At 37.1% G+C, this 27,431-nt stretch overlaps 2 protein-coding genes across 3 annotated transcripts; one reads left to right on the forward strand and one right to left on the reverse strand.

Moving 5' to 3' along the window:
• Positions 1 to 6,033: 6,033 nt before the first annotated feature.
• Positions 6,034 to 17,779, reverse strand: dctn5 (dynactin 5). The gene is made up of 6 exons (XM_041229667.1): positions 17,631 to 17,779; positions 17,314 to 17,382; positions 16,893 to 17,011; positions 10,276 to 10,387; positions 6,980 to 7,082; positions 6,034 to 6,839 (listed from the first exon to the last, which is right to left on the reverse strand). Exons 1-6 carry the CDS (start codon positions 17,676 to 17,678, stop codon positions 6,742 to 6,744), a joined length of 549 nt encoding a protein of 182 aa, XP_041085601.1. The 5' UTR covers positions 17,679 to 17,779; the 3' UTR covers positions 6,034 to 6,741.
• A 26-nt stretch (positions 17,780 to 17,805) lies between these two features.
• Positions 17,806 to 27,067, forward strand: palb2 (partner and localizer of BRCA2). Of its 2 annotated transcripts, none has more exons than XM_041229634.1 (14): positions 17,806 to 17,872; positions 19,523 to 19,628; positions 19,902 to 19,961; positions 20,348 to 20,450; positions 20,545 to 22,362; positions 22,538 to 23,922; positions 24,049 to 24,147; positions 24,497 to 24,664; positions 25,255 to 25,340; positions 25,524 to 25,685; positions 25,878 to 25,994; positions 26,128 to 26,215; positions 26,346 to 26,494; positions 26,657 to 27,067. In XM_041229634.1, exons 2-14 carry the CDS (start codon positions 19,578 to 19,580, stop codon positions 26,910 to 26,912), a joined length of 4,542 nt encoding a protein of 1,513 aa, XP_041085568.1. In that variant the 5' UTR covers positions 17,806 to 17,872; positions 19,523 to 19,577; the 3' UTR covers positions 26,913 to 27,067. The 2 variants fall into 2 exon arrangements, with proteins under 2 accessions (XP_041085568.1, XP_041085567.1); XM_041229633.1 differs by having other exon boundaries at positions 17,820 to 18,169.
• The last annotated feature ends 364 nt before the right edge of the window (positions 27,068 to 27,431 follow it).

Consider the following 27,431-nt stretch of genomic DNA (forward strand, 5'->3'; position numbering starts at 1 on the left):
CAGTTTTAAAATCATTAGCTTCATTATAGTAATTATCAGAGAGGCAGGAGTTGTAGCATATATGCATCTTTATTAAAAATCTATTGTACCTTTTATGTGTTGGGCAGAAGAATTAAGGCCTGTATTATATAAAAGCCAACAATGGTCTGTGTTGATGACTCCTGAGTAACTGTCTTGTCACTGGGATTGTTGGATTGAAACTTGACCTGTTTCATGGATGCTGGAGGTCACAGCATGAAGACCAGTGTTCACAAGCTTTAACTCAGGAGTTATAGAAAGATATTTCTTTCAATTTTTAAACCTGGTCCCATGTTGTCGCTTACAGTTCTATGTCTGTGCTTTAGTGCAAAGCAACACAGCTAACAGATCTACTGAAATATTTCCAGTAGCACAACGCCCACAATGAGTACTTTCCAGTGGGAAGAGTAACCTCTAATTAGGCAGAACAGCCACTGGCAATGCTCCAGGTTACAGTGGTAATTGAGAAAGCCATATTATAGCAAGGTTAATCTTTGACAGTATTCCAGGGTACACTGTAGATAGTAACAGGTCTGGCAGTGCTCCAGGTTATAGATACAGTAGTAACTGGGGTGGGGGGGGGGGGGGGGGGGGGGGGGGGGTACACTCTTTGGCAATGTTCCATGTTATAAATATAGGGGGACTGGTGTAGGACATATTTTAGCATGGTAAGTCTTTGCTAATGTTCCAGGGTATAGTTTGTAACAAGAGGTCAGTCACTAGCAAAGTGGACCAATTACTGTAGTCTTGCCTAGTAAAGGGGTAAAATTTAGTAATGAGGGAATCACCCAGTTGTGTGAAGTTATTGGAGGGGATCCAGGTATTGACCAAGCTGATCATTCACTAAAGCCCTCCTGATACTGCTCCGTCTCTGCTCCGTGTCCAGATGCTGCCAGTCCCATGTGGCTGACAGGGATAACGTGCAGTTAAGCACAATGTGAGATGGCAGCATCTAAGCAGTGACTTAAGAGTTTCAATTGTGATTGTTGGTGGGGGAAAAAAACTGTATTATATATTTTTTATTAAAAGACTTAAATACATTGTAGTACCCAGTGCCAAATTAAATTACACAATATTTAAGTTTTATGGTTTCAGATAGAGAGATATGCCATGCCATGAGAAATAGCAATATAATGTGAATCGCAACACTGGCAGTAATTATTGTTGTATTAAGGATCCTATACACATCCTTAAATTTCCTTTATCTACGAAACATTAATAACATTAAGGACCAACACAAAATGGTTTGCAAAAGGTAGAAAGAATGCTTTCTATAGAAGTCTGCCGCAATGACTACAAAGGCCAACTTTTGCCAAATGGCAGGCAACAGCTAAAATGGAAGTGGTTTAATTTCAGGCCGAGAAGGCTGTGAGTTTTGCCCAGACAAATAGTGTGCCTTTGATCCTTGCTATCTATGCATGTGCGTTTCTGTAAATTAAAACTGGCCAGATCAAACTCCAAGTCACCACACAGTCGACCTAACTGATAAACACCATTGACACACTATCACAGGTTTGAAAATGGATTTATGTTCAGTTATCTTCTCGCTTTGTCATGAGTCAAACAATTGCAACAGAAGGCAATCGCCTTGCAGCTTGCCCCATGCACCATATGTGGAGTACTGGTATTGAGATAAAATAACAGCGATCTGTCCCAAGTTAACCAGTTCACAGGCGGGTTCAGCTGGTTTGTGTAAAGAGTCAGCCTCATTAGTAAGAACGACTTATGTTTTAAATAAATAATCCCCATAAAGTAAAAAAATTAGGGCAGATGTCCTCCAGAGGCCATAAGTGCCTGTGGATTGTTCACTGTTAATAAGAAGATAAGGTGAGGTTTCCCCCACAGTGATATTTCTAGTCATTAATAACACAGTGTAACAATTTTTATTTATTTTTTTGTTCCTGGGTAGTAAGTGTTATTTCCTAATTGTTTATGCCTTAAAAGTATAGAAAATGGCTATTATTCCCCACAAACTTTGCTTTTGTGACCAGGACAGTGATATTTCAAAATATCACTATTTCCAATGGGAAAATGGGCAAATGTGTGGTTTTTTGTTCACATAAAGTCAGAAATTTTTTTTTATGTGAACGAAAGCAAAGTTTGTGGGGAATAATAGCCATTTTCTATACTTTTGAGGTATAAGCAATTAGGAAATAACACTTACTACCCAGGAACAAAAAACTGTGTTACATAGTGTAATGTATTCATTAGGTGAGGACTGAAGGCTGGAGTTAATCATGCAATGTCCATCACAGCCTGGTTAGTTGATTGGTGTCAGGGACAGTAATTGTATTACCAGGAAATTAAGTGTCAGGTTCTTTTAAGGTAATTTCTCTCCCAGAGAACATAATGTCAATTGCCCAGTGCATATTCACAGTCTGGTGTCAATTTCCTTTTGGTGCCAAATCTGTGGGAGACAGGTGCAGTGTTCACTGGTACAACTCTGAATATTTAGCATGCTTATATATATATATATATATATATATATATATATATATGAAAAGTGAGAGGCAACCTATTGGGGCATATCTTAAAGTATTTTATCTGGTTTGTATTTATTCATATTTTTTGAAAGGAGAAGATTCCACTTTGATTTTGAAGACCAGAGTCCACTCACAGCCAGACCAAAATAAATGTTTTCGCTTCCCCGGTGGTTAACGAAAGACAAGACAGTGGAGAGACCACTACAGCTCTGCAGCACATGTAACCAAGCACAGCTTTTAGGTCAGAATTTACACATTAATGGTTTGAGAACCCTTGAAATAACAAGCAAGATAAATACATCTTATTTGTTCTAATTTTTCCTCTGTAATGACTGACCTGCTTTTTATTAGAAAATGTGTCCATTAGTACCCTACCCTTATAATAAAGAACAAAGCACCTTGATGTGTTTATTAGAAAAGTTTATTTTAGAAAAAACAAGATACATGTATCAATCTTTTTTCCATTATTGAAATTGTCAATTAGTGTCAAAGACAGCCTCAGTATCATTTGATTACAGCCGATGAGAGGTAACAGACAGTCCTGGGTTGTCAATAATTAACATCTCATTAGCACGCTGGTTTCCAAGACAACCTCAATATATACAGTAGCATAGAAACCCGGCTGTGACTTTGCAAACTTGCAGAATAGTAGATTCATTTCATGAGACCCAGTTAAAGCAGAATAATTGCTATTCCCATAATCATGACTTTATTACAGGGGTAGAGAAAGTATTGAGTTTTCTATTAAAAAAAAAAAGTACTTAGACTCTAAAATAAATTTAACAATGTCATGATGGCAAAAAAAACAAAACATTGATTAGGTTCAAAACCACATTATTTGAAGACCCAATAAGATTGCATTCTGTTCTTGATTAATAATATTGTTTCAGCATACCAAGATTGCTGGCCTGGTTTTATATGGTGGCATTGTGGTATGCATAAACAAAAAAGCAACATTAACATATCCTCATGATCAACAGATTTCTTAAAATAGAATGCTACAATCGTTTCTGTCTTCAGTATGTGTTAAATTGGTGGGATTTAATATACACTATACAGCTTGAATAGCTACCCTTTAAATAAAGATAGCAGATTTCTAAATAATAAAACTGACACAACGCAAGCTTTATGACCTAAGGTATAGGTAAAGGGTATGGAGAATTGATCATATTCCATGTTCTGTTTTATAACATGCAAGCATGCCTTGATGAATGAACCTCATTGAACATGTAGTATGTTTCATCAACCTCTTTTGCGAATTGAAGTGTATTTTGTACCATTGATTTTTAAAAATAAAAAACACTAATGGACTACTGTTTGTGGCAGGGTGAAGTATTAACAAGTAAATCATTTGTAAAACAAATAACATTTCTATTAATAGCATATTTGTCAAAGAATTATGAAGAGAAACATGATACAGGAATTTACTTTAATAACAGTTCTGGGAGAACTGTTATTAAAGTAAATAACTGATTTACTTTTAAGCGTCCTAAGTGACCTTGGGTTACTTTTAAAGAATAAAAGCAGAACTAGGAAGAGATAATATAATCAAATATCTTTTTCTGTAAAACTGAGGGTGGCTCGACATTTGTTATGTGTGACATTGGAAGCAGCTTATCTAAGGTGCCATTGAAATATTAACCAACACTGCACGTCCTGTACACACAAAATTACGGACGCAGAACCTAAATTCAATATTGTATTATTTGAACAGGACTGTGTTCAATTCAAGTTTCTTCCGATTGAAATTGTCAATTATAGGACCGTATTTACACTGTACAATAAACATCGCTAAGATTCAAATGAAAAGTCAACAGCACAAAGTCAGAACTGCACGTGAGAAAGTGAGCTCTTACTGATGTATGACAGCAAGGGTTACACTGACACACTGTTCTTTAGTGACATTTTATATTGCCAGTAACCTGGCAGGATAATTAAACTAATTGTCATGTATTCTAATCTAAATAAAATGTTCTATTGTTTAATATTTGGTATCAGTGGGTGACAAATAAATTCAATCAACCATGAAGGCACATTATAAACTGCCCCAGACTCTTGCTTTCATTACCAGCGTACTAAATAACATGCCAGCAAAAACGTTCAGTTTGTTTTTTAAAAAGTGTCCAAGTTATTATGTTATTGATAAGATGATTTAATCAGTAAAACAAACACATTTCTAGGCAAGGAGCTTTATTTCAGCGGTTACAGAATTGAATACAAAGCGACTGCTGTGTCTGTGAAACACCATGGCCAGTGAAATATGGCTTTGCCTTATTCAGATTTTTCTTTTCTTTTAAGAGAGTATTGATATTTCTCTCCAAGGATACAAATTACAGAGGATTCCATGAAAAAGTACTGTATTGCACTACGATCTACATCCACAATATATAGAACTGCATCTTGTATTATACAAATGGCAATAGTTTAATCAAAACTCAGACAAGGTTCCCAAGACATGCCCTCAACTACATTTTTTAAACAAACGCTCACTAATAGTCAAATTAATCCGTTTTTATGCAGTGAAATGTAGACAATCTGAAGCAAAAGACTCGATGCATGAATTGAACACCAAGAACAAGGACAATGAACATCCAAATCATAGTTTGATGAGCCTTTTTCAACTAAAGATGTTTAAAAGTGGGTAAAAGCTCAGTGCTCTTACCAATGTAATCCATCATACTTTTTTTTAATCTTGCACTTTATAAGAGAAGATACAATACCAGATGTGTAACTACAGTACTTTTTATTCAGCAAATGATAATGAAGAAGGTAGTGTAGGAGTAGCTAAAGGGTCATGCTGTTGTATAAAAAAAATATGGATAAATGTTTCCATGAGGTCTTTGTAAAGTCCATAGTGTTAAACACTAGACACTGACAAAAAATTCACATCTAAACGATGATCTATTTTTATTATAAAGTGTATTTTTTTAGCACTGATGCTTGAGTGTTTTATGGTTGAGTAGGTGAGCTGAAAAAGGAACACATTTAAGTTTATTCTATAATGCAAAAACAGATATGCAGTACATTTTTTAACATCCCAGAATAGCCTTGAATTAGCACCTAGTTACAAGAAGATAATAGATTCCTTATTAATTCTTGCTTTAAAATATTTAAGTATCTGGCTTGAGTATCTATGCTGTATACATGGAACTAGCGCATGTTACCGTACCTGCTTGTAAGCAATTTGTGTTAATATTTCAATATTCAGTTATGGTTTATGAAATATATGTAAAAGCTGAGTGCTGTGCTAAAGTACACAATATTATAGGGATGTTAGAGGGCACAATAGTTCCTCGCAATATCAAAAAGTGCAAGAATACTGTACATTAATGTTTTTTGCTAACATATAAAAAGTTATACTGTAGCATGATTAAAAGTATCAGTGAAGTCTGTTGCTGCACAAAGCACAGGAAGATTTCCAGCCTTGCTGTGGTGTGTATTTCTGAGCTGAGTTAAAGCACATCAATAAAGAAAACCTTAGAACAATGACATGCTGGAAATGCTATTTCCTGACAAAATTGAAAGAAACAAATTCAGGGTTTTGTTTTTTTTTAATATCCCACATTTATTAGCAGGAGCGTGAGATCCTCCCTGCAATGCACATACAAGACAATTTAGGAACAGGGTTCCATACTAATAAATACAGTTCTTCTGTGTAAGAATAATTCTTATTCAGAGTCAAAACTCTTGTATAGTCTGCATACATAAGAATCCACCCATTTCTGTACTGCTTGGATAACCACAGAAGTATTCCTCCACTTCTAGTCAATTGTTAGTCTGCAAAACAATTTAACCATATAAGGCTTATGTTGCCTGAATGTTCCACATCCAAGCAGTTTTTCCAGCCAAAATAACAGCTACAAACTTGTAAATGCAACAGACAACACTAAACTGGATAAATTAAGAAGTGACATTTAATGATGCGTTTACATTATTATTTCCCCTGGATTACTGAAAGCACTCTTCACCAACAGTGACTAAAAAAAATCCCCAATAAGAACTAAATGAAAATGGCAAATTAGTACTTTTTTTTTAGGAGTTTCATGGATTTAAATCATTGCATTCTATCAGCAACAGTGAATTGAAAATGTGCACAATTCTTTAATAAGAAACAGAAAAGCCGTTTCAATGCTGTGAAACCTGGTGGAATTTCAAGACAGCTTTACTGTTGGATGATATACTGTAGTTATAAAAAAGAAAACCTATTGGTCCAATTTTTGTTGTCTTATATCAGCAAGTATTAAATCTGACTCAGTGGTAAAAACTTCTGATAATAGCTCTTTGTGACATCAATCATGAGTTCCTGGGTACACTCTGGAAGCTCTCCTGAGAACAGACCTGGAAAACAGATAAAAAAGACATTTTTAAATAAGTAAATCGATCATGTGATACACAGTGTAAAAAATGATCTCCGTGTGTTTTGCTAATGTCTCTCTGCAATTTAAATATTATCGTCACTGTAGCATTACATATCTTACCTGGACAACCAGAAAACATAGTGAATGGCGGGACAACTGTCTCCGGAGGCAGGACAGTGTTGTCAAGAATCTTACAGCAATCTTTAAGAACACACCGCCGTCCCTGAAACAAACACACACAGAGTGTTGAAGGTTCAGCAGGCACAAATCAAAGTAAATGTTTTGCAAATACTTGTATCTATGCTTTAATGCCATCCTTACTGAGAAGCCATGACTTTCGTAAAAGAACGAAACACAGCTTTCATCACCTTTTATTTGGATTTCTAGTATCTGCAAAACTTTAAAGTGCATTTCTTTCTCCCTTATTAGTTAAGTGTTATGTTAAAAAAAATTACATTTTACAAACACTTTCACAGGAGTAGGCGAGTCACTTTTTAAACCACCATAGCAAATCGTTATAAAGCTGTACAAATTTTTGGGACGGAATGATTTGTAAACGAAATCATATACAAGTTATATATACAAGAACAGCAGAATGTGTTCTTGCGGTCTCCTGCGACGCTCATGAAAAGACCCAAGACGTTGCCAGTCCCATGAGACTGGCAAAGCATGATAAAAAAATACATTAACATGTCAGTAACATATCAACCATCACAGCTGTAGTACATTTAAAAAGTGTGACAGAATACATGTGCACTGACAGGTGTCTTCACACATCTGTAGCGCACATGCTACAGATTTTGGAAGTGACTGTCTATATATGTCTAAAATGTATATGTGTATGTACTAGGGTTGGCCCCTGCTCCGGGGATGCTGGAGCTGGATTATTGGAGCATGTAGTCAGAGCGGAGCTGGATCCGGATTGGAGCTCGGTTACTGGAGCATGGAGCCGGAGTGGAGTTGGAGCCGGGTTTCTGGAGCATGGAACCGGAGTGGAGCTGGAGCCAGGTTACTGGAGCATGAAGCCGGAGCTGAGGTTCCACAGCAGCGCCACTATTTCCTCCTTTTTGCATTAGTAAACACCCTTCTTGAATCATACAGTTCAACCATTTGAATGAACAAATAAGCAGATAAAATAACTAAATGTAAATATAGAAGTACTTTAATGTACATAGTACGTCTGTTGTCCAAAATGATCAACTAGAATCATGTATTCTGGTATCTGCAGCCATTACCTTTGATGAAAACCAGTTCAGTGATATGGAGAGAGAGTCCTCATAATTGGGTAGAAAGTGAGGGAAAGATTACAGTCAAATGCAATCTGAAACATACCTCTGAGGTTAGGATTGAATAATAAAATAAGAGTTTGAAGATTGGTAAAAAATCTAGACATTTATGTTCATAATGTCACATGTGGCAGATAGACCGTTAATGTATATTATAGTAATACGTATCATAAGATATACTAGATACTGTACTTTATCTAACACTGATTCATTATTTATTATACTGCAGGAGCAAATGTGGTATTTTCATGTTGAGATATCTGTTCAGGATTTAGACGATTTATATATTTGTTAATACACAAAACATTATCAAAGTTATTATATGTAGCACTATTAAAAGTTGAAAAATATCCCAGAAGCAAGAAAGGCCTGACTTTACCCTTGTGAATTAATTACAAAACAAAGGATGCCACACAGCTATTACAGTTTAAAAAAAAAAAAAAAAAGTCTGTATTTATGGTAAAAACAAAGTAGACCATGCATATTTTTTTAGTAATCCTTGCCAATGCAACTTCACATGGCTACAGGTCTGAACATGTTACAACCCTTCTAGAAGTAAGCACATTATGTAAACATATGCAAGCATGACATATATATTTTTATGGCTATTTTGACCATCCCAGCACATGCCTTGTAGGCTTTCAGATAATGTCTAATTTTGGATGGCCCCTAATAAAGGGGAATACAGTCTAGATTTATAGAAATTTGTCTATAAAATCAGATTTCATTTTTGTCTTGAAAAAACTAATTGAACCTGTTTGAACGACTTAAACAGCTTAAATATGATGTTACTATGATAGTCAGCTGGAGCAGGGGCTACTGGAACCAGCCTTGAGCTGGAGCTGGAGCAAGGGGTCTGTATCAACTCTGGAGCCAGCCTAGAGCTGCAGCAGGGGGTCTCCATCATCTGAAACCAGCTTGGACCAGGGTGTCTCCATCAGCTCTGGGGTCAGCCTGGAACTGGAGCAGGGGGTCTCCATCAGCTCTGGAGCCAGCCTGGAGCTGGAGTTGAGCTACCAGAACAGAAGCTAGCAATGCCGGACCAAGCCACCATACAACTGAAGATGATGTGCAGAAAAAAAGTTATTTTCATTCAGGACAGAGTTCTGTATTGTACTCATTCAGCAGTTCACTGCAGCAAAGGAAGAGAATATTCTTGACCCGGACAACCCCAGGACACAGTGCTCCTATTCATCACTGCGGCTGTAACCGCTTCTGTTTCACTGAAAAGCTTTCTCCCATAGACCCCTTGAGAACAGAACCATACTTTCTACCACTCAGACTGCTGATTAAAAGAAGGGAAAAATATAGTCTGCTTTTGGTAAATACTGCTCAGAAACAAAACAACAATATTAACAGAACTCCATCAAACACATGTGGAAATGCTGGCTGAAATAACGTTAGCCCATCACAAGCAGGAGATTAGATTAAACTGCAATAGATACAATGATTAATGATACCACCATTATTTAAGGGGATGCTTATTTAGCTTTGATCAGGTAAAAAAAAAAAAAAAAAAAAAACACACAACATGAAATGTACTTAAAAATGTATTTTTAAAACGCATCACTCTCCAAATATATGCTTTTAGAGAGATCAATGTTTACAGTACAAATACAAGAACTAATTAGAAACAGCATGTTTCAAATTCAGCTCCTGCCTTTTCCACCCTTCTAATAGAGCCCCAACTTGTTCCTTTAAAAAAAGATTTTTGCTTGAAGCTCCCAATTTCCTTTCAGTCATGTGGAAAATGTTCAGATATTGACATTGTGAACAGACAGCTCCCATTTAGCTTTAATCAGGGTCACAAAACAATTGTCTTTTTGCACGCCCCCCTTCCTTTTGTTCTGACTGCTTAACTGATTTTATTTTCAAACTTCAATTCCATATTAACATTTCACATAATAAAAACAAAATTAATTAAAAAAAACTTGAATTGTGGTGTATGACATTATTAAAGTAAACCAAAAAAAAAAAAAAAGATTGAGATTTACATTTAATTAAAGTTTGTATCCCATTCCAGGAAGATTCACCCCTACATTGTTTCAGTGAACCAATGAATGGCCCTCCGGGGCCGTGACTGGGAGCCCCTAATCTCAACAATGCAATATTTTTCAATTTCATACTTACAATGACACAGTTCTTCCCTATATGGACGTAAGACCCTATCTGTGCAGCATTCACAATGCAGTCTTCTTCAATGAACACATGGTCCCCAATGTGGAGCGGGAAGAAAGCAACTCTGCAAGGAAACACACAACCAACACAATGTCATAAAAAGTAAATACCGGTACATAAAACTGTTCTACTGTTTACGGCTGTCGTGTTACCCTTCTCGACCAGAACACTGCAATAAATGGAAAATTGTTTGGCATGGTTTCTGATGGATCGCCTCATCTAAGCTGGTTAAATAAAAGTCTGGATACTCAAAGTCAGAAGCGTCTTTCACACTGCTAGGTTGGCTCTATACCCTGGAACGGAACGCATTTTTAGTAAAGTGTTTGATTAAAAAATGACAACTGACTTTGAAATCTGGAAGCAAAAGTCTGTAGTGGTACTTGATTGTGTTTTGAATTCAATGTGGTTTGAATCCTGCTTGCACAAGTTGCAGATCTTGGCTCCATTGGCCTTTGCACTCTCATAGGGTTCTTGAGAGGACAGTTGGCTGGGGCCAGTTCGTCTCACTGTCCTTTAGCAAACACAACTAGTAAGATGACCTGACAAGTCCAGGCAGAGATTTACCATGCTGGTCCCTTGTCTTGGCTTGACAGTGGGAAAGGAGCTCACCTATTGCTCTCCAGTCCTTCTGATCGATAAGTGGGTTGTACCAGTGAAGCAACATTCAGATTTGTCATTTAAAATTGAGTAGAAAAATCAAACTGATGACAAGAATTTATAAAACGACAAAAAAGGGCACCTTATTTATTTCTTTGTATACGGTATACTGGACAGGCATGCATGGATCAATCTAGGCTCGGATTTCACTTAATAGCATTCTTCCTTTGGCTAGCAATATGGAAAGACCTTATCAGAGTGAAACTGTTCAATCAATAGAAGCTATTCAATATTCAAAGAATGCCCAACAATGGTTGTCCAATAAAGTGCACATGAATCCCTTCATGGCAGTGAGGAGTTATGGTCTGAATTCATTAACCACAGTAAAAAATAGAAACAATAGAAATACTATGAACAACACAGGCAAGTCAGCCAAAATAATTAACTTTTTTGTTATGCATTTAAGTTAAAAAAAAATACATTAATAAATACAACCGCAAGCCCAAAAATCAGAACCCTTATCTGTATTATATGGGACACAATACCTGGTTTTGTATAAAGTACAGCCTAGTGCAGATGGTTCATTTTATGGAACCTCTCATTAAAAGGTTACGGGTTACTCAGCATAAATAAAGAGTACTTGGATCCTTGGGCTCTGGTTTAAGAAGGGCCCTTGTTAAAGTACCTTTTATTTCTAAGGATTTGTAACTGCATAAAATAAATTAAATTATTCTAACTAAGACTTTGTTCATCTATTTTTGCATCATAGAAAAAATGCAGAGGATAAGAACATGGAACCTATTTCGTAACGGGCCTGTATTAATTTTTATTTATTTATTTATTTATTTTTTACATTTTGTAAAAGAAAGTAAGTTATAATAAACACATGGAAAAAAAATCAGCATCAGGATAACTAGGATTATGGATCCGTATTGTGGGCCTTCTAATTATGTAAGAGAAATGCAATAATCAGCTCACTTGAGGAGATCCATCAGCTGAATAGACAGAATCATAAAACTGTAGCTAGATTGTTAAATGATACTGTTTGTAAAAGGTTGCCGTAGCACATCAGTTTGAGTAATTTCTAGTTTTACTATAAGCCTTGGTTGTCTCTGCAATGTCTACAGAATATACATCACAGTAAAGTCAATGTTTGTGTGGGTATTTGGGAAATGGGAGTCTTTTTCTGGAACCAAAAAATAAAGGATCAGGTTATAGGTAAAATCTGACCAGTCCTGTTATTTTCAAATAGAAGGATGTCGGACGTGCGTAGCAGTGTTGCTTGTTGTTCAGAACAAAATGTGACCTTGAGAATTGGCAAGACTCCCGGCAGGTACTACTCCAAAAAACACCTTAGCTTTTCAATTACAAAGTTGACCTGTGAACTGTTTTCAAATTAGACGCTGCTTCCCCTAACTCTACAAAAAGTTTGTAAATTACATTTTAAAGGAAACTGAGTGTTTGCTTACGACCTTGAACCTTAATTCAATATATTTAGATCATGGTTTAAATTGGTATTACTGTGTATAATCCAACTACAGTGCTTTGCTTGAAAACATTTGCTTGGTTAAACATTTATGATAACACTACTATAGATAAATAAAAATAAATCATACATGTTCTTTCCCAGTATTGTTGTGTACTGTAATTCTGCACCATATCTGAAAAGAAACAAATGCCTCATTGCCCTCTTTGTTGCAAAGCAAGGGTACATGGTGACCTTATACAATTCTGCAGCTGTGACCTGCTCTCCTCCATTAGAAATGACATGATCCAGATGAGGAAAGGCAAGGCAGGCAAAAAAAAAAAAAAAAAAAAAAAACCAGCAATGCAAGTCGAACGAAGTAGGTTTTTACACTTCCAACAAACTGTCATAAATAGAAGTCTATCTCAGTAGCAGTATTCTGGAACAGCTCAGAGAACAGAAATACAGTTTTTTTTTGCCTTATCCACAGCATTCTAAGGTCATCAATAACCTTTTGTAAAGGGATAACATTTGCAATAATATTGAACATTTAAGTAGTTTTTTTTTTTTTTTTTTTTTTTTTAGTATTCATTATTATTAGCATTACAAAAATCAGGACATGCAATGTGATTTCCAACATGACTTTCAGCTTTAACATCAAATTAACATTGACAGTGAATAAAACCAAAAACAGCTTCATAAATAACAGTTAGGGCACTATGTCGGAATTCTGTCACTTCAGTTTTTACCATTTATTTTCAGCATTTATTACTGTGGAGTAAGGCTGTATATTTTTCATGGATTTCACAATTTCCCCACCGCCAGTGAATTTACCCATTGCCATTTATTATGAAGTTTCCTGTCATAATTCCCATTTCTGTTAGAATAGTGTAAATATTAGGGCTGTCAATTAATCGCAGTTAACTTCTGCGATTAGCGTGTTCATTTTTTTAAATGCGCGTTAATCGTCCTATGAATTCTTTCCCTGCAGCACTATTAATATACTCGAGTGCATGCAACACAGTAAGAGCAGTCTGCGTTTGCATAGAAAGTTAGTCACGGAACTGCATTAAGGAACAAAGCACTTAAAGTGAAGGACTTATCTATTCAAAGTTTACTTTTTAAACTTTGACAGTGGATAGAAATACTATTACTTGCATCTGTTAGTTCCAGAATCACAGAATAGGCATCTAGTCTCCTGTACCCCTGTGTGCTGTAAACACCCTTTCACTTCTCAAAATACACTTTCTAGCTGCAACAACAGAACAACATATGAAACCGGTCAGAATTCAGGACTTCTGCAAGCCTGTGCATCAAGCTACATCATTTTAGTACTATACAGGGTGTCCCACTTGAAATTACCCGTAAGTACTTCAGTTAGATGTTGGCAATCAGTCCATGTCCATGTTGGGAGTGACATTCCTGTATAAAGCGATAATAATTGTGTCTGCTCCATCATGGGATTATTTATTTATTTTTACATTGTAATACTTACTGGGCTACTTTCAGTGGAACACTGTATAACCAATGCTATTGCAAAGTGGATAGCTAATTTTTTTTTTTTTTTTTCAATGAAGCCTGTTGGTTTGTCAGATTCAATTTTGAAAACAACTGATATAAGCGTTTTGATTGGTTAAGACTAAATCACAGTAGCTATTTTTGAGGTATAAAACTTCATAAAGGTAGGTTTATGGTGCATCGCTTGACAAAGTACAATATTTTTTTTTTTTTGGAGGGGGTATCACTGTATGAATAATATGTACTGATTACATTTTCATAATATTACCTTTAGTAAATCATCACCGTTATATAATTTTGGTCCATATAACGCTACTTCATGCATTTTCAATTTAAGGTTTATACTGCTGTACCTGTCCCTGTGTCAGTGCATTCAATTCAGGCAGTGCTTGTCATTAAGGGAACACAAACTCAAGTTGGTAGAGGCAAGGGAGCAGTGCTTGTTCCTATACTGTAATGAAAAAAATACAATAAAGAGAGCACTTATCATGGGAGGCAGGATCGAAAGGGTTTATTCTATCTTATAAAGCTTCCAGGAGACACTATCGGCTACGACACTGGTGCCTGGTTTTTGTGGGCCACAGGCAATGGACCTTCAGTGCCAACCCCCAAATCAAAAATATTTTTCTATCAAAAAGGTTTTCAGGATCACTAGTCCCTAAACTGGAGACATAAGTTGTCCGATTAAAAAATAATAATACTTTTGCAAGAACTACAGTAGTAAAAACAAATTAATACCTGTAGTGCACTTTTTTACTTTAGCCTACCGGTAACACAAAAAAAAAGGGAGATCTGAAAAGTTTCACTGCACTGCACGCATACAGTTCAGTTTAGTGAAAACCAAATGTTTCTAGCCATAAAGGCTGCTTCAGTAGAATAGCTGGCACAAAAATAATATATTTACGCAGATTAAAATTCTGTGTGTGGGCCTCTGGCATTGTGGCCCTGGGTGCTTGCCCGGGTTGCCCTGACACTTAATATACAATCATGATATAAGCAGGTGCAATATCAATAGACCCGTCCACCCGGAACCCAGACCTCCATAGAATACTTGCATGGGTGGCAAAAGATTAATGGGAAGCAATGAGATTCATATGTACTTTTATATTACTTTTAAACATTTTATTTGGATTTGTAAATGTAATGCTGAGTGTTTTGAGCATGCTGAGGTTTGTTTTTCTTCCATGTGTAATCTGATATCTGCAACTGGCTGAGCTAGTTTTGAAGTAAGCTGTGATGACCTTCTCTCTGAAGTAAATTAGTCATGTAGTTCTGCATATAATTCATTGCTTAACTCCCAAAGACCTTAACAGAATTCAGGATTACAGTCAAATAACAACAAAAACTCAAATAATTACTGCTGTTACTAATGTCCTTTGGAGTCTCCAACTATCTCAAACTGTTTAAATCTGTAGCGTCACATAAGCCATTATAAAACAAGAACTAAATGGCTACAAAATTAAGCCTTGATGTTTTTTTTTTTTTGTTATATCCCAAACTTGTTTGTTACACACATTAGCTAATAAAACACAAGATACAATGCAAAAAACATCCAGCATTAAGCTCAATGGAAGCAAAATCTAAGTTTTTGCCATAACTTTAATGTAACAAAATGCTGATCCTGAGCTGGTGTAATGACTTCAGGACAGCTTGATCTGGGTTTATCATCTATAGATTTGGCCCGAGGTTCCGTCTGTGGGAGCCATACAGCTGTGCACTGATTGCACTAAAAGACTGAGCCACTTAGAGTGATGCAGACACAGAATATTCTCTCTAACACATAATGGTTTTATTAGACCAAACAGTGTAGTCATTTTCAGCGACACTATTCAAGTATTAATGGGGACATACTGTATCAGACAGGATCAGATTTATATAAACATATGAAAATAAAATGATCAAATTACACTCTCTCTCAAGTAGTTCATGAAATGGTGCAGAACCCTGAGATTAATTATTTTCTTGAAATGCACTACAGCCCATGTTATTTTTTATATCACATGGATTTAAAAAAATGTGATAAAATACGTTGCTGTTCAAGATATCTGCCAACACTACTCAGAATAGAACCTCACTTTCCAGGTTCACACTCACTGCCGTCTTATTTTGTAATGAAATAAGCCAGGTGTGTGTCAAGCGTGGCCACAGGCCGTTATTTTGCTCTACCTGAGCCAAGTCAAATGTGGTTTTCTTGGATGTGTTTACATTTTCTTGTTGAGTATTAAAAGTTTTTTGAGCATTGTTGTATAAATATACCTACTATAAGTAATTTTTATATATATATAATTAATTTATGGATTTTGCCATGAAATACACGTGACAATTCCCCAGTATGACAAGTTGTAGAAATCTGCTGCCCTCTGGTGAATAATGCTGGTAACTGTCAAACACCTGAAATCTGACTGGGTATAATCCTTTTCTCAATTACTATCGTTTCTGGGGAAGGAAACCAATATATTAATTTGTGATAGTAACTGTCTTGCTTTATTCTTTAGGTTAATTAAATGACTGTCTGATACAGTATCAATGTCATTTAACATCTTCTTACTAAAATATTTGCCTCTATCTCTACTGACCTCAAGTGGCTATAATAAGTTATGGGTACATTATTTTTAATTAGAGGAAGAAGATACTTATGTTCTCTCATTTTATGCTTACCTAGGTAAGAGGAAATATAATACATGATATTTATTACACATTGAGTATTGTGTATATGTCTATGTACTGTACCTGGCTGCACTGTACATAAAGGCCAACATGGAAATAATCTATAAAAGTGCCCATTGCGTTATTTAGCGATTCTTTGTCAATCTACGGATCATAGATGCATACCATACTGACAATCTGAAGTCATACATAAACTAGGCGTTGACATTTCAGCTTTGGAGCCGTCATAAAAGAATAAAACAGCAGTGCTCACTCTTACTTTTATTGCGTAGTGCTACATAGCGTGATTAACCAAACCTTTGATCATCACAATGCAACTTACCCTTTGCTGAATTTCTTGAACGGTGGTCTTATTACACTCCGGCTCTTGATCACACAGTGACGCCCAACCCTGACGTTTGCCAGGTCCCCTCGAATGATGCAATCATTCATAACAATAGTCTGGGGCAAAGAAGCACACAAGATTACTTCTTACAGTGCCATCGTACAGAATTTGTAAATAAATCATTTTCTAATCATGTATTTACTATTAGTTTAGGCGCTACAGGAATCCCCTAGTATAAAAATGGCGCACAAACAGCAAGTTGTAGCATTCACGGTTTCTTTATATGGGGAACAACGACGACAGACAATACTGCCAAATGTTCAGGCGTACAGCTTAGTTTTGGAAAATACCTAAAAACAGTACACATATGTAATTTTTTGTCATTTGGCTGCTGAAATAAGATAAAAAAATGACTTACTTTTCCATTTAGCACAATATTTTGGCTTCCACAGAGTACTGACTGTCTGCTTACTTTATTACCAGATGCCTGCAAAAAAAAAAGCACAGGGACAGTTCAAACTGCCATCGCAGGATACAAAAACACCAGAAGCATAATACCAAACACGTTTATTGTATTTTATTACTGTATTAATGTGCGACACTGGCCAACAGTTTACACTAGGCGTTATCCGTTTAGATTCATTCCATGTTTACATACTGGTAGGTTAAATACAGCTTGAACATTTTTACATCTCATCTTGCGAATACAAAAAAAAAAAAAGCCAGCTATGTTACCGTTTCTATGTACTCGGCTTTGTTGTAGAGAATTTCGCACAGCTCCATGATATTTTTTCAATAAATAAACAAACCCTTGTTCAAAAAATTCACTCCCTTGCGGTCAGTTTCTACAGCCTGTTAGTTAAGCTTCCGTTCGCTTGCAGGAAGTACATGATCACTACGTACTCAGTCTTGACTAGGTAGGTGAGCAAAAGGAAGATCGATTCGCGTTGTTGAGTAACTGTCTGCAAATACTTTATGTAAGGAAAAAGTACCAATTAATTTAATTCAGCGTATGTATGACACATGTTAAGGTATCTGCGCGTCACGTGTATTTAGCAAGGTATAACTGTGTTACATTTATGTTCAATGTGCCTAAATCAAAACAAATGAGAGTGATTGGTTTGGGCTTTTTGTAGTATGTGGCGGGATATGACAGACACTTCATTTTCATCACACTGCTAAATTAAATAGCACAAACAGAGACGTAACGGTGCTGGAGCGAAGTAAAAAGCAAAAAGTAAAAATGTAAACACGCCAGTAGAAGACGGTTTCAGGTTTGTTTTTTTTTATGTATTTTAAATCAAGTACATAAGTTAAATTGTTATTATTGTTGAAGCTGTCATCCATTAGTCGCTTTTATCCAAAGCGATTTACAGAGATTAGGGGGTGAACTATGCATCAGCAACTGTTGCTGCAGAGTCACAAGTTATAGGACCTCTGTTTTACGTCTGATCAGAAGGACGGTATGTTTATCTGGTGATAGTTGTACTGCTTGGTGTCACTGAAGTGGTTACCTATATTTTTTGCTCTAAAAACACAACCAAAATATATACACTGCTTTGCAAAAGTCTTAGACATGTTGCATTTTTCTACTCTGATGCATTGGCATCAACAATTTACTCAAAGCCCCCACTAGTGTTTTCTATTATAACAACCTTGACTAGCATAAAGAAGGAAAACACTGAGTGAAATAGCTCACATCACTCGATTTTCAAGGTGTGGTATCCGAAGCATAATCAACTACAGAGAAGTATCATCTGTAATTGACAAACCCAGGACTGGAAGACCCAAAAAGCTGTCTAACAAGGTTAAGCAATACTTAAAGATAATATCCTTAAGGAATAGAAAGAAGACGAGCGTTGAATTGACAACAGAACTGTCAGAAGGCACAGGTGTTGTTGTCTATCAAATCAACAGTATGAAGGTCACTTGAAATCAGGGCTTAAAGGATGTGTTGCAGAAAGAATACTAAAGGACAAAAAAACTAAAAGGCTAAGAACACAGAAGTTGGACTATGGAACAATGGTCAAAGGTGCTTTGGACTGTTGATGGATGGACAATGACACCTGTACCTTCTGCCAGTTGTGTTGTCATTTCAACATAACAATATAATTTTGTAGTTTCTTTTTTTACATGATGTTAAATTATATATATATATATATATATATATATATATATATATATATATAGAGACGATATAAATATTTATATATATAATATATATTAATAGAAATATATAGTACAAGACTTTATTCTATTGTACAGAATAAAGTTTTCAGATGTACTTGTCATTTCAGAGGAAAAATGCAGCTGTCTCTGCAAACAAATGTAAGATGCTTAGAACGAGCAAGCACACTTAGTTAGGCTTTTCCTTCACAGTACTAAATGAATCCACTTGAATGGGATTATCACGAATCTGATTTGTTACGATGCTGCAATCGAGATCTTGTTTAGTCAGATTTAGCAGATGATCTACCTGTGAGGATTAACTTCTGGTACTCTGAAATCGGGATTAGTTGTACTAACTTTAGTCCAATCAAGTGGACTAAACCTGCTTAATCCACTAGTTAGACACATCATTTTGCATTTATTTATGTAATTAGATTTTTTATTTGGTTTTACTTCAGCAATGAACAGGTACTGATTGCTGAACACTGTAACTGACACTCACATTGGAACAATATGGCTGAATGCTTGAAGAAACCACAGCTGAGCTGCCAGGAAAGACAGAAGGTTTGTATAATATCAACATATCTTTTTTTAAAATATCACAATACAGCATACAAATACATAGTGTGTATTAAGTATTGCAGTGTTGAAATCTGTGGGTAATACAAACAGAATAAATACACTATAAATGGCACTTATTTAAATGATATGAACTAAATAAGAGTCAAGTATTAGATATTATGGAAAATGATATGAACTAAATGAGAGTCAAGTATTAGATATAAAGCATTATTTGGATTGTACGTTGACAACATTGTTTTAAAAAATATGTTACAGCTTAAAGAAAGATTGGCTTTACTGAAGAGGGAGTACAGCAAAACTGTTCAGCGATTGAAGGTATGAATATAATTAAGTTTGTATATGACATTATCTCTCATAATGCTTTACTGTCATGGCCTGGTTCATATTTTAAGTTTTAACTTGGTGCTAATCCCACTTTCCCTGTTTACTTTGGTGAAGTACTCTTCACGGCATTCTGAGGTCCTGTGCCTCACCACATTATTAGTATTATTTTCAGATGATCAATTCTCTTTACACCTCACCAAATGAATACTATGAAACTATGGAGACCAGTGCAATAAAATGCAACCTGGTAAAGCTTGTATATATATGGAGTATGTAGAAGTTGTTACCAGGCAGGATTTAATCTTAGGCAATAAACAATTATCAAGTATACTGCAACACAGTATAAAAACTAAACTGTTATTCTTGCCATTTGACAGCGTTCAGAGCGATCCAAGGTGGTGAGAAATCATGTCAAGAGCAGAATCAAAGAACAGAATCAGCTTCTTCAGGAAGAGAATACGAATAGATCTGCTGTGCTGGGTGAGGCACAGACGTTTTGAAAAGTTTTAGTTGAATTGACTTTTAAAGAGTTGGTCTGATGTACAAGTCATTTTTTGTTTATTTTTCATTGTAGGCACTTTAAAGGAACAACTGGATTCATCCCTTGGTGCTCTCTGTCACAATGCAGATACAGACCAGGACAAGAAGACAACTGTCACTTTTAACCTTAATCCTGAAGTAATCAGCCAGTCCACCAGTCCTTTGCTCTCACTCACTATTCAGCACTCAGATAGCCCTGTTCTAGAATCCTACAGTCCAGGCTACCAGGGAAATAGTTCAGTTAATCCAAAACTTAAACGGCTGTCTAGAAGTCGTATGCAATCCAAGAAAAGTCGATTCAGATGGGAGGAGAAAAATTCTGACACAGAAAATAGCGGGAAGGGAAATGAGCCCCATGTGTTGGACAGCTCTGAGAGTCTGAATCCAGATTCTCCGCTTTTGAAAAGTAGCATTTTCATACATCACACCAAAGACATAGAATTGAAGGACTCAACCACAGTTTCAGCAAATGCTTGCAGAATAAGTATCTTCGAAAATTCAGATGCCGTTTGTAATGAAAACAATTCAGATAAAAGTATTTCTGAAACAAGTCAGGGTTCACCTATGGTGTTGGCTGGTATTAATCACTATAGTAGTCCTTATAATGAACCTCTTGTCGACAAACGCATTACTGATGATAGACTACCCCATGTACAAATGTCTAAAAAGGCAAGCCCTGAAGATTGTAAGCATACTGAGGAAGACAAGGAGCTCTCAGGCAACAATGCAGGGCCCATAAAGGCAGAAGTCACTTCTCTACCCCATAATAAGTTTGCATGTGGGCAGACAGAGCCAGTTGAATTAAAAGTCACTGACACTGTAGATTTTGTTCCTGGGGGTCATTCCGTTGAAATGGGGATTAGCCTGACTGAGGCGGACTCTAAGATAGAAGAGGCTTTAGCAGATAATCCATTGAGCTCCTGCACTTTGGTTGAGGGTCTCCTGTTCCCAGTGGAGTATTATGTAAGGACCACCAGGGGAATGGCCTCTTGTCAGAGGAAAGTGGACTTGGAGGCTGTGATAGAAAGCCAGTTGGGCAGGGGCAAGAGAAGAAGCCGAGGAAGACCTAGACAGTCCATGTCCAGTGTGGATAACAAAGATCCAGTTTCTTTGCAAGATGATACTACTGCAGGGCTTTCCGGTCAAAGTGAGCCTCAAACATGTTCAGGCAGCAGCAGGAGCCTGCTGTCTTCACCTTCAACCCCTGGTGCCGTGGCAACTCGTGCTGGTAGGAAAACAGGCGGAAGAGGGCGAGGAAGAGGGCGGGGAAGGGGCAAGGGAAATGAATGGCGCAGGAGTCCGGGTATGACAGCTACTGCAGAGTCACATCCTGATCAGATTTCTACAGGGCTGGCTGATACAGGGATCGTTGCTGCTGGTACTAATTTGAATTTAAAGTCTGGTCCCCGGTGTGGCAAAGAAAACTGCACAAAGGAAAACAAGGAACTGTGTCCCATCTTTAAAAGGAGGTCCCTTCAAGTGGATGGTGGTGGCGAACCAATTAACATAGAGGTTATCCAGGATAGCGGCAGACCAGGTGAACATGATGGTAATAGTTTGGATAAAATTAACTGTGCAATCAAGCTAAATGAAATAAATAAACTCAAGCCCGCTTTGGAAAGTCCATTCAGTGGCACCAAGAAGTCGCTTCATAAAACAATAGCATGTTCTGCAACTTCACAGAGTAGCTCTGTAGCAGGCAGCAATCTAGATCAGCGACAGGTTTTTGAAGACTCACAGTCTACTTTGAGTAGCCATTTGAAACAGAGATTGTTAAGGAAGAAAAGGACAATATTGGAGTATTACAGCCCCAGGTCTTCTCAAAGGTGCAAAAGGGTACAGGATGGTAAAGGTGAGATGGATTAAATTATTTATTTATTTTTGTCAGTACTGTAATTACAAGTTATGTACTTTATTGTGAGTAAGAATGTCTTCACTGATTGTTGTATGTGAAAAGTTCAATAGACATTGTGTGAGTGGAACTTCAGGTGATCTGTGTAACTCTTTTTTTTGTTCATTTTTTTCAGACGGACGTGCAGTCAGTGTTACAGAAGGATCACTAAGCATCCCCTCAGAGCCTGGGCAGCGCTGCTCAGTGCCTCAGTTCCCAGATCACAGAGAGCTTCTTAGCCTGAAGTACCTCTCATCCCGATTTGGTATGAAGGATTTCCATCTCCCAGATGATGATTTTGGCCAACTCAAGCTTGAGAAACTGAAGTCATCAGAGACCAGGCACCTGGAATCTTTTTCACCATCCTACTCCCCATATATCACCAGAAAGACTGCTTCAAAAACTGTTTCTGCAAAACAAAATTACTTGAGAAACTCGCTTAGTGATTCTGTGATAGGAACGCCACCAGATCCAGTGGGAGATTGTGGCAGATGTGCAAAATTAGCTCCCTCGGAAGATTGTGGAAAAAACATAATGGAAACCATAACCCCCGCAGAGGACCATAGCATGATTGCTGTAGGAACTACCACTGTGGAAGAACAAGTAAAAGGTGTAGCGGAAACTTTAATTCCAATTCAAGATCAGATCATGATTGCATTACAAATGGCCTCTCCCACAAAAGAAGTCACGGCTATTAGGGAAAGTTGTGGTCAGATCGCAACCTTAGAAAAGCCAACCTCTGCAGGAGAATCTCCCCCTCATACAGATGTCTGTAGCAGGTTGAGTTTAGAAACTGCAGCTCCCATAAAAGATCCTACACAGCTTGCAAAAGAATCAGTAACTTCTACAGGCAGTTGCATAAACCTTGAAGTAGAAGAGCTTGTTTCCGAAGAAGGTTGTATCAATGTTCCTATAGAAACAGCAACTACGACAGAAAGTCCTGACAAGATGATATTGTTAGTTGCCTCCAAAGATAATAGCAAACCTAAAGAAGCATCACTGGGAATTAAATATGTCTCTCCTTCTTGTGTCAGTCTGTTGTCGCCAAACAGTCAAGGGTTTGAAGTTAAATCTGGTGGGTCTGCTGTACCCAAAATGAAATCCCCAGAGATTCTCAGTTTAACTCCAGTGTTAACCTTCCAGTCAGACAGAGACAGTCAAAGGGAATTCCACCGTACCTCAGAAAACAGTCCCACCTTTCCGTCACTTGGCTGCACACCAGCCTTCTCGCCAAAACACAGCAGCCCCATGATAGGTGCCTCTCTGGGAAATCCAGTGTTTCCCAACATGACCTCACCAAAATCAAACACCAGCCCCCTACAGGAAGAAAGAGGTGCTGTCTCTCAGAAAGCAGAGTCCCCCGAAAGAGACCTGGATAGGTATTTCACTGACTCTATTTGGTCCAACGATCAGGAAAGTCAGCCAGTGAACTACCTGGAAAACAAACGCGAACAGCAGGGCAACCAGGTGGCTTATGACAGCCTTCTGAAGGGTAACGATACAATCTCCAATATACTTCCGGTAAATCTCAGTCTATAACTATTGATATAAATAAAACTTATGGAGTAAAAATATAATTTTTAATTAAGGCAGTTCCTTTTGCTCAAAGTAGCAATACATGTATAGCTTTTTTGTTTTTCTTAACAGCTGGATGAGTCAAATATAATTGCTGAAGAGCATCAACCCTCCACACCTGGACTTGGACAGAGCACCACACAAACTCTGCAGCTATTGTCCAAGTTAAAGGCAAGAAACTCCTTTATATATCCTTTTATTTCGTTTTTTTTTTCGACCTATAATTAGTGACAAAATAAATTAAGAATCTGTGAGAACAGTTTTGCAGCTTATGTAAACAAAATAAAAACCCTCAGATAATGAAATAGTGAACGATGCAAATGGGTTTTCTCTGCTTAAAATGTTAACTTCATACCACATACCAGTAGACTCAGCAAAACATTTTTTACGTAAAAATATTTGTATTGCTGCTGTTCAGAATGTTTAGTTTATGATGCTGTATTCCAGTAGCAGTGTTGTAAAAATGCTGAGCCTGGGTGATTGTCTTGCAGACTTCAATGATCTCTTGCTCCTCTCATAGACCCCGGCAGGCTCGTGCCTAATAGACCTGTGCTCAGTGCAGTGGTGTGGGGACAGTGGTGCCCAGGTGGCTCAGTGTGTGGTGACCGCCTGCGAGTCTGTCGTGACCCTTTGGGGTCCTCAGCCACAGGGCCAGTGGACAGTGCTCTACACATGGACCTTTATCAAGGTAGAGTCCAATACACAGAATCTCTCAATATGTGATTCTTGTTTTGGTACAGGGTCATTCAGAAGTTAAGAGTAGCAAATTCAGTCAGAAATGTTCTTAAGTTACCAAAAAAAAAGAAAAGTTTCAGTAAATTGTCTCTTATTGGCGTACTGTCTTTTTTGATTGTTTTTTAAATGCATTGCATACCGGTTAATTATGGTCAATTATGTGAGTCAATAATGGCTTTGTTTTAATTATTACATGAAATACTGTTTTGGATATGTTTTACAATTCCATTTGTATTGTTAATATCATAATTAATTGTTTATAGAAGTCTGCTGATAAGAAACTGACTAAATATTCATTGCCATATTAATTGATCTTAAATTGATAACATTTTGTGTTTATGAATTGTATTTATTCTAGATTTAATACATCCTTGTTTTTGTGAATATAAAGCGCAATATCATTAATTGTTCAATAAAAATTATAAATGAGAAAAAATAATGGCTTTGTCATTCTAATTCAGTCTTTGCTTGCCTCACTTCAAGGCTGGGGGAGTTATAAAAAGCTGTTTGATTATCTTTAACTCTGAATTTGTCTTTGACCAGTTTCCTGTGATCCAATTAGTCACCTTTCCTGATGCTCCCTGCCTGTTCTGCGTTGCCCTAGGAAAACTGGAAATCAGAGAAGCAAGGTAGAAGATAATATGTTTGAGACAGATACTGGTGGTTGTACGCACTGACCTTTTAATAAAGTGTATGGGAAACTTACCTGTGCCGTAACAACTTAGAATTAGTCGGTAAAACATCCTTTATGCTTGTTAACAAATTGTTAATGAATTAAGTATTAAAATGTTCCTATTTTTTTTTTATTTCAGAGTGCTTGGCTATTCAAATGGAAGCAGGTGCTTTGAGCAATTGGTGCTGTGTTCAGGAGATATAAAAGCAGTTCTGGGCATGTCGCGGAGGAGACTTGTCAGCTGCTGTGATTCTCTGCAAAGTCAAAAAGTGGAACTTGTCAGTGTATCAGAAGAAGGAAGGTAAATCATTGTTAGATTATAAGGAACAGTTGATCTGACCGTGCTCAGATAACCTTTGGAAAAATCGTGATTGTATTATTAATTGGAGTTAAACAATATGCAAGAGTCGTCAAGTTATACAGGTTTGGACCTCATTTTAGTTCCCTGTATCTGTGCACTGACAATGATCTGTAACAATTGGACATATTACAGGATTGAAGACGTGGTCATACTGACACATCCCAGACAAACTGTTGTGGCCTTCGCAGAGGTGGAAGGGGAAGATGAAGCTTTGATCGGTACAACAGCTACAAGCGATGTTGTCATCTGGTGAGCGCACAACAGCAAGATTTTTAATCAAGTTATGTATACAGGATGCTGCTTTTTTTAAAAATATGAACCTGTGCAATGTAAATGATTAATGTATTCATTATGAATAATACAGCATGCTCTTTAATTTTAGGAACATGAAAACAGCTCAGCTTTTGCAGAGAATATCACTGGGGGAAATCTACCGAGATGCTGTGTGTCTCAGGTCCTACTCAGAATCCGTAAGGACTTCTTATTTCTCGCCTACTAAATTATGTGCAGTGCTCAAACATTAAAGCTGATAACTGCCTCTTAAATTACAAATTTCATTTTTCAAGTGACCATCATATTATTTCTCTTCTATTCCAACAGGGCATACTGTACGCTTTGCTGCGGCATCAGTATGTGGATAACACTGAATCTTGTAAAGGTGCAATATTCAAACTAGTTGCCATCAATCCCATGAACACTAAAAGCAGCCTAGTACAGTCTTTGACATTACCAGCAGAATACACTGGGAGGTAAGTCAGATTGGAAGGTGTTTGTGATACAGTAGTCTGTTGCTTATCCAACTGCAGTAGCACACAGTGAGACTTGCCCAGTCCTAGTTCAAATACAGGAAAATCACTTTACTGACTTTTCACAGCCAGTTTTTGCAACTAGGTGTCTGTGTATCCTTGCAGGTATGTGGCTAGCGATGTGCGAGGTCGTTCTATCGCAGCTGCTTTTCACACAGGGCTGGTGGTAGTCTGGGACCTGCCCATTGGTCACTGCAGCGCTGTGCTGTCTCCAGACTGCGGTGGGAGCTGGACGCTGGTCAGGTGGAGTGACACAGATTCGTATCTTCTCACTGGACAGCTGAACGGAGATGTGTCGATATACACCTACTCGGGGACATGCACAAGGGAAGGTTACTCAATAGAAAAAACTTACAACTGAACTGTTGTTACTAAATGTTTACTTTATGTAAGTTAACTATCCATAAGGCTCATATGACTTCGTGACAGCTCAGCTACGAGAACTGAATAAAGACATGAGGTTTGGGTGTTGTCAGCTCCAGCAGTAGAATAATAAAGCTTGTGTATATGGTGGAAGTAGTGGTTATATTGTCTTGTTTTCTGTTCTACAATGTCCCCTACCCCAACATCCTAAGCACAAGACTTAATCAACAGCAGCATTGTTTGTAACTAAAATTTGATTGAAATTAGTAACATAAATCAAATATAATACTAAATGAAACTTGCAATAAAAAAAAATTCAAAACCCAGAAGAGGTAAACAACAATCTTTGAATTTCAGTACTGGTGGGACCTCAAGGTCTTAGTGTTGTATGTTAACATATGCTGTCTGAAATCAGGTTGGAACCTCATGAGACTCCTAGGTCCCAGTCTGACGTAGTGTATAAATATGTGTACATATTAAAAAAAAAAATGTCCTGTTCTCATGTATACTCCAGTAA

Source organism: Polyodon spathula, chromosome 26, assembly GCF_017654505.1.
Source record: "Polyodon spathula isolate WHYD16114869_AA chromosome 26, ASM1765450v1, whole genome shotgun sequence".
Classification (NCBI taxonomy): Eukaryota; Metazoa; Chordata; class Actinopteri; order Acipenseriformes; family Polyodontidae; genus Polyodon; species Polyodon spathula.